Genomic DNA, 17828 nt, shown 5'->3' with positions numbered 1-17828 from the left:
TTGGGGGGTTGGGGGGGATAGTGTGTGTGTGTGTGTGTGTATATATATATATATATTAAAATCTCCTTACAGTGTTACTTAGTGAAATATTCAAATCTATGCCAGAACATCTCTTGCTGCTTTTTCAGGCTGTTTAAGAGGAAATAGACTTGAACTCAACTTAGGGAATTAATGTGCAGCATATGCATATGTATTCATGCCAAGAATTTGACTTTATAACTTTTGTTGTTTACTTATGCGCTACATATATTTTACTCTTGCAGCTTGTTGACCACCTGTAGAAGCATATTTATCAAGAAACTTTAAATGAATGTCTTAATGTTTTAATGTTGCCATAAACGGTTTTCCATGATTTGTATGGTGTAATAGTTTGATCATGTATGCACACGCACGCTATGCGATCCCCAAGCAGTAAACTGACAATGCCACGGACTATTTACTTTGTCCTGCTGAATTATATAATAAGGTAAAAAGCAGAAATGTTACTTGTGAAATGTTTCCCCCACCGAAAGGTAACACAAAGTTGGCTATTGTGCTATTCTATTTATTTTTGATCTCACAATACCCTATCTTAACACTTTACATGCTGTGCCTGGCACAACAGGCAAGGCATGTAAATTACACATACATTCAACTAAGGCACTACTAAGTGAATGCTTGAGTGCACATGTGCTTGTATAACATTTCTGGGTAGATGCCATAGTAGCATAAGAGAAACCAAGGCATTATTGGGCGGCTAACATGGAATTAGGTGGAATATGTTCGTTGTCTCCTTAAGGGTAAAGTGCACATTGTGAAGGCAGTGTTTTCTTAACCAGTGTTCCTAAAGCCACCTCAAAGTATGCCACAAACATAACTTCAGGACTGTACAGGGTTAGTGCAGGCATACAAATGTGTTTGGAAATTCCATCTGACTATTCAAAGTAAAATTATATTTGGCTATGAGCATTTATTTATCACAAATAAAGCTTCATGTAAATTGGGACATTAATCAGCTGCTGACGAAGGAACAAGGAAATAATACTAGGGTATATACCTTTTGTCAGCAAATTTAATGTGAGCCATAACTGCACTTTGAATAACTATGAAGAAAAGTGTACATAAATAGACTACCAGGAAATCTGAATATCATTGTTTATGAAGCTTACTTGTTCTTACCTTGGTGATATGCGAGCCTTCTACCAGATTATAATTCTAACTAGCAACTATTCATGAATGCCAGAAGGACGAGAGGAGCGATCGTATTACATGTACCTGGTAAACATAAGAACAGAAAAGTAGTTTATGCACCCTGCACATTACAGTCAATGAATATAGAACAAGATTAAATTATGTAATATATGTAATAAGATATGTAATTTAACTGACGCAATCCTCCCTTTCCCCCCACCTTCATCTTGGCAAGTGTTTCCTCAATGGGAGTGACCATGCTTCACACAGAACATGGTTTTTGGAATCATATCCTTGATTTTACAAATAATTAATAAAAGGAACATAATTATATCATACAAAGACTAATCTCGCTATATGGGGAATCTTTCCACTGCCCAACTAGTGTGGACAGTCTTCTGTGACGACTGTTCTATAAAAGTTATATTAAAAGTTCAATGTATTAACAAGATTAAATTAGGAAGCGTGGTAGGAAGTAATTTAGGTGAACGTCTTTAGTTGATTTCTTAGAAGGTAACACAGGAACAGGCATGCACGGTTCATGGAAGGGAAACAGCATAACTATTCAGCATATCTTTATTGGTGATGCTTGTAAGCAGGTTATAGTAATAGATGAACAATTAATTTAGTAGTTACATTATTTGTACATAATGTTAGACATAACAGATATTCTCTTCTAACCGTTCATCAGAGCAGAAAAAAAATGTTGACTGACGGAATTAACAGTGCTTTCTCCGTTCATTGATACTCTGTAGTCACAAAGATCCATTGGTTCTTATGGTACTTAAAATCCCCCCCCCCCTCCCATTTAGATACATCTGCTTTTCTAAACCACCTCTACTCTGCAGAAACTTTTATTTAGGGTAGAAGGGCTGGGTTAGGTTGATTGTGAGTACCTGTCAGGTTTGGCTAGAGGATCCTCCGCAAGGTGAAAGGCAACAACCTAACAAAGGCAAAGACAGAGGGACAGGAAGAGACATATTTCCAAACCTTAGATTGGCCGTACTTAACTTAAAGGAGGGACTCTGAAGTAACAGGACTAAAGTAAAAAAGACTGAAGGCCAGGAGAGAAAAACAAAAATTAAAACACGATACCAGACACAGATATGGGTCAGGAGCATGAGAAAAACATGTCAGGAGCAAGCTAGAAACTGATACATGGGGGAGGGGGGGGGGGGGGGAGGATGTCAAACAAGCAGGGAACTGGTACAAAGGTTGAGGAGGGAGACACGCCAGGGATTGGAACACAAAATCGGGCAGAAGGCAAACGAACAGGCAGAAGGCCAGGTCAGGTACCCAAGTGCTTGAGAACAGAACGTAGTTTGGCAAGTCGGGTCAAAACAGTGAAACAAAGCCTTAACAAAAAATATTTTTATACTATTCTATTACCCTATAAACCTATGGGGAAAAGAACAAGCAAATTCAAATGTTTACCTCAAACCATAGCACCCAACAAAAATCGGGCTAAATAATGTGTGTTTATCTCAGATGAAGGCCTCGTTTTTGGGTATGGTTTTCTGATTTAATATTATAGGATATTCTTTTAAAATTGTGTAATATTTTTTAAAATATTTTTAATATTTCTATGTATGATACACATATTTTACAAACCTATATTTGGATACTTTACTGTTTGCTGGGCAAGATTTTGCATTGAAACGTTGCCACATATCGTGTACAAGCTACTTTCTACAATAGATCAAATGTTATTACTGCACACATATTTAAAGCAAAATTAATTAAATAATGGTGGCCTCTGATGGACAAGTAAGAGAATAATAAATATATATAAATTATTATTTTTTTTAAGTTTTTCCTTCATATTTATTTGCATTTGCTTGTTTTATTTTAAGGTAACGTCCGACTAAGGCCAGAAGCAAAGAAAAGGCTCTTGAGTTACATTGAAGAAGAACCACATGATGCAAATGGATATTTTAATTTGGGTATGCTAGCCATGGATGAAAAAAATGATTTTGAATCTGAAACCTGGATGAAAAAAGCTATACAGTTACAGTCAGGCTTCCGAAGTGCCCTCTTCAATTTAGCTTTACTTTATTCTCAGACCGGAAGGGAATTAGAAGCTCTACCTGTGCTGGATGAGTTACTGCGCTACTATCCAGATCACACTAAAGGACTTATACTAAAGGGGGATATTCTTATGAACCAAAAGAAAGACATTAAAGGAGCTAAGAAGTGCTTTGAAAAGATTCTTGAAATGGATCCCAACAATGTTCAAGGGAAACATAATCTCTGCGTGGTTTATTTTGAGGAGAGAGATTTACTGAAGGCTGAAAGGTGCCTTGTTGAGACCTTGGCTTTAGCCCCACACGAGGAGTATATTCAGCGGCACCTCAACATAGTACGCAGTAAAATAATGTCACTAAATGCTGCAGGACAACCCGTCCTTCCAACTACCAGCACATCTACGATTTCCGAAGAACATAGAAAAGAAAATGACAACGTTGAAAAAAAAAAAACTCCGTCGGAAAAACTGAACGAAGAAAAAGATATACCAAAAACTAGCACACCAACAAAAAGAAAAAACAAAGGACAAGCAAAATCAAAAAATCAACAAAAGAAAGACAGGGACAAAGAAACCAAGAAGTCAACAAAAGAAATTAAAGACATTGAAAATAAAAGAGTTGCAGCATTAAAACGGTTAGAAGAAATTGAGCGTATATTAGGTGGAGAATGATCTATAGAAGACAAATCAATTTAGACTTGTATTGTTATACCCACTGATGGTGCTGCACACAGTCGTTTAAAACATGAAATGAACGTGGGTGTGATTAATCACGATAAATGACTATTAAATGAACAGTGAACACTTTACCTACTCTGAGAGTGTTATTTTATACTGATGATCATGAATTCACAGTGGTTTTTCTTTTATTTTAAATGTAATAACCGGGTTCATTTTTTTGCCCTCATTGATGTCGCCCATGAGACTGTTAGCCGATGGAAACTTACTTGGCCACTAAGCTAAACAAAACGTTTTGTTTTCTACACTACACGTGCAAAGGGTTTGATCAATCTTTTATACCATAAAAGTACTCCTCTGGTTATACCATGTGAAATTTTGGTTTAGTAATGCATTTTCAGAAGGTTTTAGTAAATAATGAAACGGCTCCATTGCATGAATAAAAATATCAGTGACCTTCTCTTAATCCTTTCGTTTATGGATGACTTATTCATTGTCATTGCACTGTACAGAGGCTTTAAATGTCACCTTTTGTGTTGATGATAGAGTTTTGGAAACCTACACAAATCTGAGATTGTGTTCCCAATATTAGAATCAGTCTATTCTTTTATTTGTCCTTTACGTTTGCTTATATAATTTAGTATTTTGCCTTTGAATATTAAAAAACAAAAATGGAAAAATACTAAACTATAAAAAAATAAAATATATCGAATATATTTTTCCCCACCCTTATATTGTGCAATCTTCTGTAATAATTATTCCTGTGTGTTTGTGTACGAGTGACCATGAAAGGTAGCATGCTCCAGTCTTTTGGATGAATTAAACATATAGTTGCGTTTCAGCCCATATCTTATGCATATATATGTGTTTTCTTTGAACAATTGTTTAAATTTGCCCACCAGATATTCTGCTCTTGCATTTGCAATATGTTCTCCCCACAAACAGGCTTAAATAATAAACTGTTGTAATGTATAGTTTAATCCTGTTTTTTTCACATCTGCATGTAATTCAAATAGCCATTCTGCATCTTGTTTACCAGTAAGCAAGCTGACTGAACAAAAAGTTAAGACAAAACTCAAAAGTGTATTAGTGTGTAACTTTATTGTCGACTACAAAGCTGAATATTTTTTTTACTTTGTATGGTAAATATTGTATTTTTACTTAATTGTATTGTGTTTATTGCATGTGTAATTGTTGTAATTTGTTTAATTTTATTTTATATAACACTAATAATATTTTTATTTGTATTTTGTGTGCAGACTACATAGATATAAGCCTACCAAAAAAGTGCCTAATTGTTTGCACTGAATATATTTATCCAACATACTCCAGTTCTCAGGACAATGTTAAATCTATAACACCTTCGAAAAAGCTTAAAAGTAATTAAAATTAATTTTTAAATATAAATTGGGTGATTAACATGTCTAATCTTTAGCCACTTTTCTCCCCAAATTTGACACTAAGTTTTGATTAGAATAAGACTTTGCATTGCCAAAATGTAAACCTCTATATGCTGTCAGTTTATATTGATCTCCTTTTTTGGGGCTTTTCGTGTTTTGTTCATGTTTCCCTGTGTCAGAGCAGATTTTAGAATAGTTTATTGTAGTTAAAACTAAACATAATATGCAGTGAATAAAGAATGTCGTCCTGAATAAAGGCATTGCACATTTTAGGTAAAAATGGGGTGTAAAAAAAAAAATGACTTGAATTAGACAAACTGTTGGGGGAGAGGGGAGAAGGAAGAGTCTTTTAATTTCTCTTTTTGTTTTTTATTTTGGACTAAAATTTGCAACTCCTTCTGTCAGTACTCCTCAATTACCAATTTAGTTAAACATTGTGTAAATTACATACTGTTTTGTTTTCCCATTCGGTAGAAAAGATATTTCCCTCCCTACTCTTCTACATCAGCGACACATTTCAATAGTATTGTCAACATACTTGTGAATAAACTCCTAACTTTATTTTTACCCTGATATTGTTGTAAATATTTTTGACATTGATATGTTGCCATGAACAACAAGCAACAGCACCATAATAAAAAGAAGAATCTTTCTTTCAATAAAACTTACAACTGTATTTTTATTTTCCCTTTGTGTAGCTAAATATACCCAAATGAGGTAGCTCACCAGATTTACGTTAATGGAAAAAACTTGTAGATCTGGCGTAATCGACTGGTTGTTCTTGGGTTGTGGCGTAGGTTCAAGTCTTATGATGCTAAGCATAGTTACATAACTGAAAAGAGACTTGCGTCCATAAAGGTTAGCCTTCCTCACATAAGTTTTTGCTGTTGATCCAAAAGAAGGCAAAAAAAACTAGTCTGAAGCGCTGCCAATTTTGCCACAAACTAGGAAAAAAAATCCTTCTTGACCCCAAAATAGCAGTCAGATGTCTCCTAGGATCAAGCAGCTGTTACCCCACTAATTAGAAATTATATCCCTGTATATTATGTTTTTGCAAGTATTTATCCAATTGCAGTTTAAACATCTGTAGTGACTCTGATAAAACCACCTCTTCGGGCAGAGAATTCCATATCCTTATTGCTTACTGTAAAAAAAAAAAAAAAAAATGTCTTTGCCTTAGATGAAGTCTCCTTTCTTCCAGCCTAAACGTGTGACTTCTTGTCCTATGTATAGCCCTGTTTATGAATAGATTTCCAGATAATGGTCTCATGCACCGTTTTTCCAAACTAAAGAGATTTACATTTTTTAACCTTTCTTCATAACTAAAATGCTCCATTCCTTTTATCAATTTTGTAGCTCGTCTCTGCGCTTTTTCTAGTGCCATGATATCCTTCTTTAGAACAGGTGCCCAAAATTGCACAGCACATTCAAGGTGTGGTCTTACCATCGATTAATAAAGAGGCTAAATTATATTTTCATCCAGAGAATTTATGCCCCTATTTATACATGACAAAACCAAGTAGTTCACATCCACTGCAACACCCTGATCTATACTTCGACTTACTTCTTCGTAGAATGCAATCAGGTTAGTTTGGCATGACCTATGTTTCATAAAATCATGTTGAAGTAGAAGTTTTAGTTGCGAGAGCTAGGGCTACTACAGCTGTAGAATAATTGGTTTTGATTAAACTGCATATGTGGTGTATTTATGGTAAAACATTTTCCTTGATTATTAAAGGAACACTATTGCAACTGGAATAAAAACCTGTATTTCTCACAATATACTGACCCTGTAGATGTATCCCCCTACACCACGCCTCCCAATTGCAATAAAAACAAAATCAATAAATGAATTGTTTTCCAATGCCATGGCCCTCACCTCTCTGCCTCCTGCTCCGTCATCATGGATGAATGTCTTCTGGAGTGGTCCTGTCCAATGCTCCACATAGAGGAGCATTAGGGACTTAACGCGCATGCACAATGAGTTATTTACATTAATATATTGTATTCAATGCTTTATTTCTTTATCCCCGGTCACTAGAGGTGGACTTAATGTTGCAGTTTAAAAAAAAAAAAAAGGTTGAAAGGACATGGCCACTGCATCTAGACCACTTTATTGAGTGGTCGGTCTGGGTGACTGTAGTGTACCTTACAATTAAAACTAAACACAGACTGTTATTTACGCATGGATATACAGTAGTTCTGTTATGAATTGTGTGCCAACTAAACCTATGGACTCGATAGCCTATATCAAAATCATTGGTATCAATGGCACTTCAATTTTACTTGAAGGAGAAAATCCCTTTAAAAATGCCTTTTTTTTTTTCCTCATTGGTAAATCATGCTAGAAATGCTTGTTTTCGTATTGTTTCTTTCCTAAAATGTCCAAAGTTGGACTTGGTATTGATGAACCCTCATAAACCAAGATAAAACATTTTGACAATATTTTTGTTCTGACATTCGCTATGGAGCATTTATTTCAACGAAGGGAATGCTGTAGTGTTCAACACCATTCAGTTAAGACTGACTTTGTTCTATTTTATAATTTTTATTTCAGACCTGTACCACTTTAATAAACAGATAATTGTATATTCTCATTTTTTACCATGCATAAATATATATGCTATAAAACATATTTTGAGGATCGTTTGACACTGATTTGTTTTTTTCAATTTAAGAATATTGTAGATAGAGAATATGCTGTTGGTAAATGTGCTACCTAATACTTAATTGTAACACTATCATACAGTCTGAATAACACTTAATGGACATTTAGTCTCATTGCATTGGTTATGGTGCAAAAAGGTGCATTGCCGTCCTGTGCCCAGTTGTTTATAACTGCAGAAATGTGCAAAAAGTGTTGCTGCCATAAAACTGTTCTCCTTCTTTGTCTCCCTAATTTTGCCTGTGTATAGTGGCCAGACACACACTATACAAAAGTACTTACCACTTCTCTTCTGATATTGGAGCTCCCAAGCTGCAGCTGGCTGTAAGAAGACTGTACCCACTCGCTTTCCCAACACTGTAAACTGGATTGCCAGACTGATAATAGCTGTAATTGGCTTGTTCAGCAGCTCCACTTATTCTTTGTGAGAAACGTAATTACTGCTTGGGGGCTGAATTACACATATACCGGCTGGAAAACATGCTTGGACCTATGTTTTAAATGTGTTATAGATACCATGCATCTAAATTTACAACAATGTTTTTTTGTTTCTCCCATGATAGAAGCTACTTGCTTGACTGCTGACTCCTGTAGAAAGCTATGCGGGACCTTGTGCCAGTCACTTAGAAACTGTATCACATTTGTGCACAAGCTGTAGAAGACTGTTCAACAGGGATGCATACCTGTTAAATCTTAGATAATAAAGCATAACAAGTAGATTATGTGATCACCTTTATTTTTTTTCTTTTAACCCTCTGTTTCTAGCCCGTGCAAAACCTGTTATGTAAGCTGCAACTGAAATAGACAATGGGGTTCTCCCTTTTGAATCACATGGAATGTAATACATATATATATATATATATATATATAATTTTTTTCCTCTTCAGCTTATAGTGATGTTTCAGCTAAACCTTATGCTGTTGAGTTCTATAAACAAATTCAATTCATAACCAATAAAATGGAACTGGATGACGAAGGCATATTAATTTATTCTGTTTGACTTTCACCTATCTGATCCATCATATGTTTTTATCCCAAATGTTATCTCCTTTGGTTTTTCCATCTCTAATTAACTCAATGTCTCCCCACCCATAATGGTGTTTTGTTTGTTTTTTCCTTCTTCTAACACCAGACTTTATATTTTAGACTGGGCCCCAAATAATAATAACAGCATTTATTAGAACACCCAGTACTCACAAGCAATCAAGCACTGCTAAAACTCCTAAGCAGAGGTATCATCTCTGGGAGGCTGCCCACCCTCCCCGCACCACCCCACCCCATGGTCATTACCATACTTATAGATCGTGCAGATCAGCTGGTTTTCAAAACACACCAATCAATTCACTAAACCTCTCCTTACCTGAAAGCCCTCTGTTAACAAACTGCATCCTTAAACATGGTTTAAACACTCATAGGTATATGTGTATGTATGTGTGTATATATATATATATATATATATATATATATATATATATATGATTATTTGTGTTAAGGGCTCATGATAGTACAGAAGATACAAACACTGTTAGGTGTGGGATGGTATTAAAAGAGCAAGTTGGGTGTGTTGTGCCGGAACCGACAATGAGGTAGGCCTGTAAATAAAGAGGGCCCACCAAGAAGAAATGTAAGAAAAAGGAGTTGATAAAGAGGAGTGGGTGGGAGGGTGATGCAGCGCTGACCTCGAACGGTATGGAGCCAGGTAAGGGGTGTCCCTTAAGTAGGTAGAAGGTGAGTCATACGCCCCTCCCACAATTACAGGCCAAAAGGCCTTAATACTTGTGTTAAGGGCTCATGATAGTACAGAAGATACAAACACTGTTAGGTGTGGGATGGTATTAAAAGAGCAAGTTGGTTGTGGTGTGCCGGAACCGACGATGAGGTAGGCCTGTAAATAAAGAGGGCAAAAGTAGAAAATAAAATTTATTACGAAACGAGCAATATACATACTTTAACCAGACATATCTAGAAAGGCATTTCTAACTTCTTGTACTGGGTTAGGTATGTATCTAGAGAGACTTCCAGCGCCCTAGTGACTTGATAACATGTACTGGAATGTTTGCACTGGACGCTGTAGTGGCTGCTCCTATGCGGAAGGAGTGGCACGAATAGTTAGTTGCTTTTAGGCCTAGTTGTGTAAGTAATGACCTGACGTGGGTCATGAAGGTGGTGGTAGTGAGTACCGAACCTTGTAGACAGAAAAGTGGTTGAGATGGTGATGCTTGTAAAACCTGGGTATATGTGTCCAGTAATGTGACGGGGCACCACTCGTTGTGGGTAGGATCGTATCTAACCTCTACCGGAGGTGCGTGTTGATTGGTTTTGGAGTGATGCAGAGCCAAGATATAGTAATCCATGTGTTTTGTTAAGTGTGAGTGAAGCAGAATGTGAGTGGACTGGGTTGTGTTGATGGCGGTAAATTCTCTTGGTAATAAAAAGCCATATAGATGGCGGTTATAATAACAAGGTTTGTGTTGTTGGCAAAGGGTTTTAAATCTAGTAGTTTGGATAGATCTTTGAAAATATTGACGTCTATGGGTAGCCTTTGCGCAGTACGTGGGGGTTCGGATCTCTGAATACCCCTAAGGATATTTTTGATCTGGTAGGAGGACATGAAAGTTGTGTTGTTTGGTTGTAATGTTAACATGTGATGTTGTATGCCTGTTAGATATAGCTTGATTGTGTTGTATGATAACTTGAGTTTGAGGTGGCAAAAGGAAGCAAAACCCAATAAGGATGTCATAATGAAAGGTTGTGCAATATTGTGTGATGACAGAAATCTTTTGAATAGAAGGAAAGCCCTGTCATAGGTCTTCCGGGTATTGGAGGATAGCGCTAATTGTGACAATGTCCTGCTATGTTGCATTATGGCGTCTAGTCCATTACTAGTTGGTGGAAAGGTGGAGTGGTCGTGGCTGTGCGTGCAGCTGATGGAAGTATTTGTCGAAAAGCCTGTAAATTGAAACGAGACAAATGGTCAGCAGCCGTGTTGTATACACCTGGGACATGCACACAAAACAAGAAGAAATTGTGACACGCAGCCAGCCAGGTGAGTTTCCTCAAGAACCTCATAATGGTCAGTGAATTGGATCGACCTTTGTTTATGATGTGGCATGTTGCTTGGTTGTCTGAGTAGCAACGTACTGACGAACCTGCCCATAGATGCCCCCATGTCACGGCAGCTGCCACAATGGGATATATCTCAAATATAGCTGAGGTAGTTAAAAAACTCTCCAGGTCCTGAACCACTGGAGGCCAACTACCCCAAAGCCATTCATTCCCGTAAATTGCTGCAAAACCTGTGGTAGACGCCACGTCTGACCAGATGGTAGGTGAAGAGTCAGACAATTTAGGGAGGAACATGCTTTTCCCATTCCAGTTGGTTAAAAAGTTTCTCCACATAAGTAGGTCTGCCGTGGCCTGGGTATCCAGGGGTAACCTGTGTGCATCATTGCTAAACAGTGGGAACATGTGTAGGAGTCGTGAGATGAAAGCCCGGCCTTGAAGTATAATGCGCATGGCAAAATTCAGTGACCCAAGTAGAGATTGTAATTCTTTGCGGTTGCAAGTACCGAGGTGTAAGTAAAGGTTGATGTTGGTAAGAATGTTCTCTATCTTGGTGTGTGGCAGGCTGGCTTGCATGTTGGCTGAGTCTAGTATGATTCCTAGGAAAGTGATGACTGTATCTGGTCCTTCGGTTTTGGTGGGGAAAACTGGGACGCCCACCTGTTTAAAAAGACTGATGGTTTCTATGAGGCTACTGGGTGGGGAAATGTTCTCTTCGATCAGTAAGAAATCATCAGGTAGTGTATAACTGTAGGGCATCTGGCTACATTTAACAATAACCAGCATAGTGTTTCGGCGAATACGTCGAAAATGGCCAGACTACTTTTTGAACCAAACGTTAAGCGTGAGAAAAAGTAGTAGTTCCCGGCCCACTTAATGCCATGCAGGTGCCATAGTGTAGGGTGGATAGGCAATAATTTGAAAGCATTTGTTATGTCAGTCTTGCTGAGCCATGCTCCGACCCCTGCCTGCATGATAGCCGTAATGGCGTGATCTATGGTGGAGTATTGAAGAGAAAATTCCTCAGAGGGGATAAGGGAGTTCAGACTCGGTGTGGCAGAGGTGGGAGGTGCAGACAGATAGATGATAAGTCTTTGTTTGTGGGAAGATTTCCCCGTGACAATAACAATGGGATTTGTCCTCCATGTGGTAAAAGGAGGGGACTGAAAGGGTCCTAATAAGAAGCCCTCTGCCACTTCTTTGGCTATAAGTGTGCTAACCGCTGTAGGGTTTTGTTGTGCAGATTGCAAATTAGGGCATTCAAGAATTCCTGTAGGCATGTGTATTAGACCAGTATGGAATCCTTGTGATAGACCAGTGATGATGAAGTCTACCAAATGTCTAGATGGATGTTGTGACAGTAATGCCGTGAGTACAGAAATATTTATATCCGTTAAGTATTGCTTAGGGTACAATATATTCGGACACATAGTTTTCGCATGTGCCCTAAAACATGTTGAACATATATGCAATAACCTACATCCACTGTAATTACATGCACCAACATTGAAATTATTACATATTTGGGATTTCCCCAAAAACTTGATAGGACGACCCAGTTTATCTTTGGGCGTTTTCTCTGCTGAACCAGCGGAACCAGTGCCCTGTGAGGTAGTAGGTTCGTTTGCAGTGGTAGGACAAAAATTGGCAGTATGGGCCATGGAGGAGCAGTATGCACAGGCCGGTGTTCTCAGACCTGCAAAGTGTCTACAGAAAATGACCGTATCAATCTTGCTCCAGTTGGACCTTGTCCCGTACTGTGAGAAGGCGCCAGACACTTTGGCAGAAAAGGATCTATGGTAGTCATAGAAAGCTGACCCACCATATTTGTTGCCCAGGTCCACCAGCCTGTGCATATATAAGTCAAACTCCTCACGTCTGTGGGGATATACCGTACACATCACATCACGATAAATACCAAAAGCTAAAACAAATTCTGGAATAGTAAGCTTCCTATTTAATCGTGCATCCCTAGCTTTTATCACCACAGAAATATCGTCATAAGCGTATGTCTTATGTTCCACTATATCCTGGGAGGCAATTAGTAGTGAGGCCAGATTGACATCTTTACCTTCCAGGATATCTTTTTTGAGGTGTTCGGGTATCATGTGGGCAGGGTGAACCTCTTGGTCATCCGAGGTGATGGTTGGAGAGACTGATTGCAACTCCACCACTGCTGTGGGGATTGCCGTGGCCGTTCCAGCCATGGTGAGGGCTGTAGTGACCGATTCAAGTGTCTCCAGCCTAGAATTGACCTTGCTCATGGACGCCATTAGGGATGTGAGCATGCCATGTATGTCTCCTGGGTTAGACTGGCTAGATCCCTCCCCAGCGTCCCTGTTATCGGTTGAGGTGTGCAGTAACTTGTAAAGTTCTGCTTTCCTTGCTGTTGCCGGAAAAGGGATTTGTCATCTCCTGAGTTCGCTAGTGATGCGAGGGATAGTCCACGACCTGAAAGATGCTGGGCTAGCCATATCCTCCTCCTGTGATGGGGTGTTTGCTCTGGCCGGAGTACTCTGGATGGAGAAATCCTCTACCCCTTCTTGAGACATACTAGATGACAAAATATAAATTAGCGTGGAAAACCCCAGGGGATGTACTGGCAGGCTAATTATGCCGGGTAAGGCAAAACATTAATCTTGTTCTTTGGTGACAGGTGAGGCCCTGCTAGTTGCCAAGTGGCTGTGAGAGGCTCTATCTATGCGTTGGCGCGAGGGGTTATTGAGGCCGCCCGACGTAGCGGCAGGAGTTCGTAGGCCTCTCGGTGACAATAAAAGAAAACAGGGGAAGGGAGTGACAGGTGACGCCCTCTCTATAATTTGCGAGGCGGCTGACTTACGTGTGGCCCGGGGGGCATTACCTCCGAAACGTTGAGGCGGGGTGTTGGCCTCGCGGACCACTAAACGATAGGCAGAAACCCCAGAGGGGAGATACGTATTTGGGCCTATAACCCCTAAAAAGCCAGTACTCTAAGTCCTATGTAGATATGGAACCGTATGTGTTATACGGCGTGAGCAGGCTTAACGTACCTGGTAGTATGCGTATTTGATAAGCGACAGGTATAGAGAAACCTGGAAAACCTAAAGGGTTTAGAAACAAGATATACAAAGTGTGAGAATTGGATCCTTTGATACCAATTTAGACTAAATAGCTGTAGTGAGTTGATATATAGACATATGTAAGGTAAATTATTAATGAATGGTAGTTACCTAACTGGTCATATATGTGGTATGACCCTGATAACCGGGTGTCTTGTTATGTTTAATATGTATCTATGGTGACAAGAGTAATGCGTATGCTTGCTAGTGTTTGTTGTCTAATATGGTGTATATTAGTAATAATATAGTCTATCTTAGGTATGAAAGGTAAGCTCTAAAAGAGGTAAAGTATGAGGAAAGAAATAATTAAAAATGTTTATAAAACAGAAAATTGACGTATGAGTAGTTGAATCAAGTCGTGTGATTCAACCTGAAAGTTTATGAGATTTTTGGACCGAGTTCTTGTGTATGTAGTTTTGAGTACATAAAGAAAAAGTCAGCATATGTGCGTACCATGTAAGAAACGTGTGTACATGGTATGTTTAGAAGTGTAATCTTCTAATGGATTATATGTAAACATAAAATATTTAATACAAGTGCTTGTGTGAGATAAATAACATAATGTAAAGTTGTTTAAACAAAACTCCATATATGTATAACATGACCATTCTAATATTACTAATAGTCCAATCTGAATAATACATTTAATCAGTAACCTATATAACCCTTATATAAAATTATGATAAGGAAGGATAGTCTATATCCATGCCAGTAAACGTAATCATTATAAAGTAAATAGAGACATGGAAAACACAAAGTTTAGATACTGATATGAGGGAGAAAGGAATCTGTGTAAGATGCTACATATAAGCGCTTACTGTTGTCAGTACATAGATGTATATAGAAAATTGCCAGAAGCCAGAGGGTTAAAGTGCCTGTGGCTTGGCCGTAAAGCGTGTGGCCGTAAAGCGTGTGGCCGTTTAAAATCGCAACGCCGTGGGAAGTGATCCGGGCGACGGACTTACGATTTAGAAGTCCTGTGGACTTAGTCAGCGACGAAGACCGGGTTTTGTGCGTGGCTGGACGGGTGGAAAACCTGTAAGGAGTTTCCTGGACACGGCTAACACCAACGAACCGCGGGGTTTTTCCGAAAGCAAGATGGTGCCGTCCGTGAACCGGAAGTGGATTCAGGATGCAGCGCTGACCTCGAACGGTATGGAGCCAGGTAAGGGGTGTCCCTTAAGTAGGTAGAAGGTGAGTCATACGCCCCTCCCACAATTACAGGCCAAAAGGCCTTAATACATATGTGCATATGTATAATCTTCATATCTATATAACAAAACACATTTTCTCTAAACACTGTTTCCCCTTCTATTTTTCACTTTCACACTTCTCTCATTATTAAAATATCCCTATCCTTCTGCTCACCTGTCCCTGGTAACACCGTCTTCATTGCTTCCACATTACTCCCCTCCTCTCTATTCATCCAATGCACTCTACATATACCTTTCCAGCTTATTTCCTCAAACTCCTCCCAAATCCTCTATATACATATTCTCCTACAAAACTATCAAATCCTACTCCCACCTTCACTTCCTTTCTATCCTTCTACTTCTAGCAGCTGTGATGTCTCTCCAAACCCCGGTCCCATCTCAGCAAACACAGCACGTACTAACTCAAGGAACCACACCAATCTCATACCCATCTCAAGTTACTCTTCGTCTAACTCCTCCTTCAATACTGCCCTCTGGAATGCACGATCTGTTTGCAATATTACAAAATCCACTGCTGTCCACGAGTGCTTCTCCCCCTCTGACACTGCTACCCCTGCATCTTTATCCTTTGGTGCTCTTAAACTTACCCACAACCCAATACACTCTGACAATAAAGGTGGTGGTGTAGGGTTTCTCCTCTTACCTCACTGCTCCTTCAAACCTCTATGCACTCCCCCCCACCCCTTCCCTCTCTTTCCCATCATTTGAAACTCATTTGATTCGCCTTTTCAAACCATTTTCTGCTAACTCTGCCATTATTTATCACCCCCCTGGTTCCCCTTTCCTCTTCCTTGGCCACTTTGCTGCCTGGCTACCCTACTTCCTCTCTTCTAATATTCCATCCCTAATTAGTACACCTTTGACCTCCGCATCCTCTAAACTACTTTCAATTACTTCCTCCCTCGGGCTATCACAGTGGGCTAATTCTCCCACCCATGTATCTGACATTACCCTCAACCTCATTTTCTCTTATGCATGTACAGTGTCTAATATCTGTAATACTCCATTTCCTCTCTTGCTCTCAAATACCCCCTTACCCTACAACCTCAGCCTAACCCCCCCTCAACTCAGGAGGAACCTTAATTCTATTGACCTCCACCAGCTTAAATTGATTCACAACTGCTATGCATCCCTTCCCTCTCCTGTCCCTCATTGGCCATCTCCACATATAACACTACCCTCACCTGTACCTTAAACTCTGCAGCCCCGTTCCAAACATGCACCTCGAGGAGGACACGGCCCCAACCGTGGCATACTAAATCAACATGCTATCTGCAAAGATGCTCCCCGTTGTGCTGAATGCTCCTGGAGGAAGTTTCGCACCCAGGCAGACTATCTACATTATAGATTCATGTTGTGTTCATACAGCGCAGCCCTTGCCCTCACCAAACAGTCATACTTTTCATCTCTCATTAGTTCATGCTCCCACAACCCCAGGCATCTCTTTGACACCTTTAACTCTCTTCTTCATCCTGCTGTGGCCACCCCCCAAATAAACCTTGCAGCCGATAGCTTGGCATGCTACTTTACCGACAAGATTGAACAGCTAAGGAAAGAATTCTCCACACCTTGCCGATCTCTTTCTCAACCACACGTCGATCATGCTGTTCCTACCCTTCAGACTTTCTCCCCAGCTACTGAACAAGAAGTGGCTGCTGTTCTCCTTTCCTCTCGCCCCACTACTTGCCTGCTCGATCCTGTCCCATCTCACCTTATTAGATCTCTCTCCCCTTGTCTTGTGCCTTCCTTAACACACATTTTCAACTTCTCTCTCTCTTCTGGCGTTGTCCCTACTGTCCTTAAACATGCCACTGTAGCACCTATCCTGAAAAAAAACATCCCTTGACCCGTCCTCCCCTCCTAACTATCGTTCCGTTCCCTGCTCCATTTTTCCTCAAAGCTTCTGGAAAGACTTGTCTTTACCCTTATGTCTCACTTCCTCAATTCCAACTCTCTTCTTGACTCTCTTCAATCTGGCTTCCGCCCTCTCCACTCTACTGAAACTGCTCTTATTAAAGTTACGAACAACCTAATCGCAGCTAAATCCAGAGGCCACTACTCCATACTAATTCTTCTTGACCTCTCTGCTGCCTTTGATACAGTTGATCATACTCTCCTTCTTCAAACTCTTCAATCACTCGGTCTCTGTGACTCTGTATTCTCATGGTTTTCCTCTTATCTCTCCCAATGCTCATTCAGTATCTCTTTTTCTAATGATACCTCCTCCCCTCGTCCTGTCTCGGTTGGAGTCCCCCAAGGCTCTGCCCTTGGCCCACTTCTATTTTCTCTTTATACTGCCTCTCTTGGCAAACTTATCACCTCATTTGGATTCCACTACCACCTCTACGCTGATGACACCCAGATATATCTCTCCTCTCCGGACCTCTTCCCTGCCATCCTGCAACGTGTCACTGCTTGCCTTTCTTCCATCTCTGACAGGATGTCCTCCCGCTTTCTGAAACTCAATCTCTCTAAACTGAGCTCCTTGTCTTTCCTCCTCCTAATACTGATCCTCCT

At 39.7% G+C, this 17828-nt stretch overlaps 1 protein-coding gene across 3 annotated transcripts in view; it reads left to right on the top strand.

Moving 5' to 3' along the window:
- TMTC3 (transmembrane O-mannosyltransferase targeting cadherins 3) overlaps positions 1 to 5844 on the top strand; it is a 94489-nt gene extending 88645 nt beyond the window's left edge. For all 3 annotated transcript variants that reach the window (XM_063447126.1, XM_063447124.1, XM_063447125.1), the window contains one exon: positions 3024 to 5844. In XM_063447126.1, coding sequence (XP_063303196.1) covers positions 3024 to 3865 — 842 coding nt within the window. In that variant the 3' untranslated portion in view covers positions 3866 to 5844. The remainder of the gene's footprint in view (positions 1 to 3023) is intronic.
- Positions 5845 to 17828: the final 11984 nt, after the last annotated feature.

This window comes from Pelobates fuscus, chromosome 3 (genome assembly GCF_036172605.1).
Source record: "Pelobates fuscus isolate aPelFus1 chromosome 3, aPelFus1.pri, whole genome shotgun sequence".
Classification (NCBI taxonomy): domain Eukaryota; kingdom Metazoa; phylum Chordata; class Amphibia; order Anura; family Pelobatidae; genus Pelobates; species Pelobates fuscus.
Note: the sequence above shows the minus strand (reverse complement) of the source record. Positions and strands in the feature narration are given on the sequence as shown.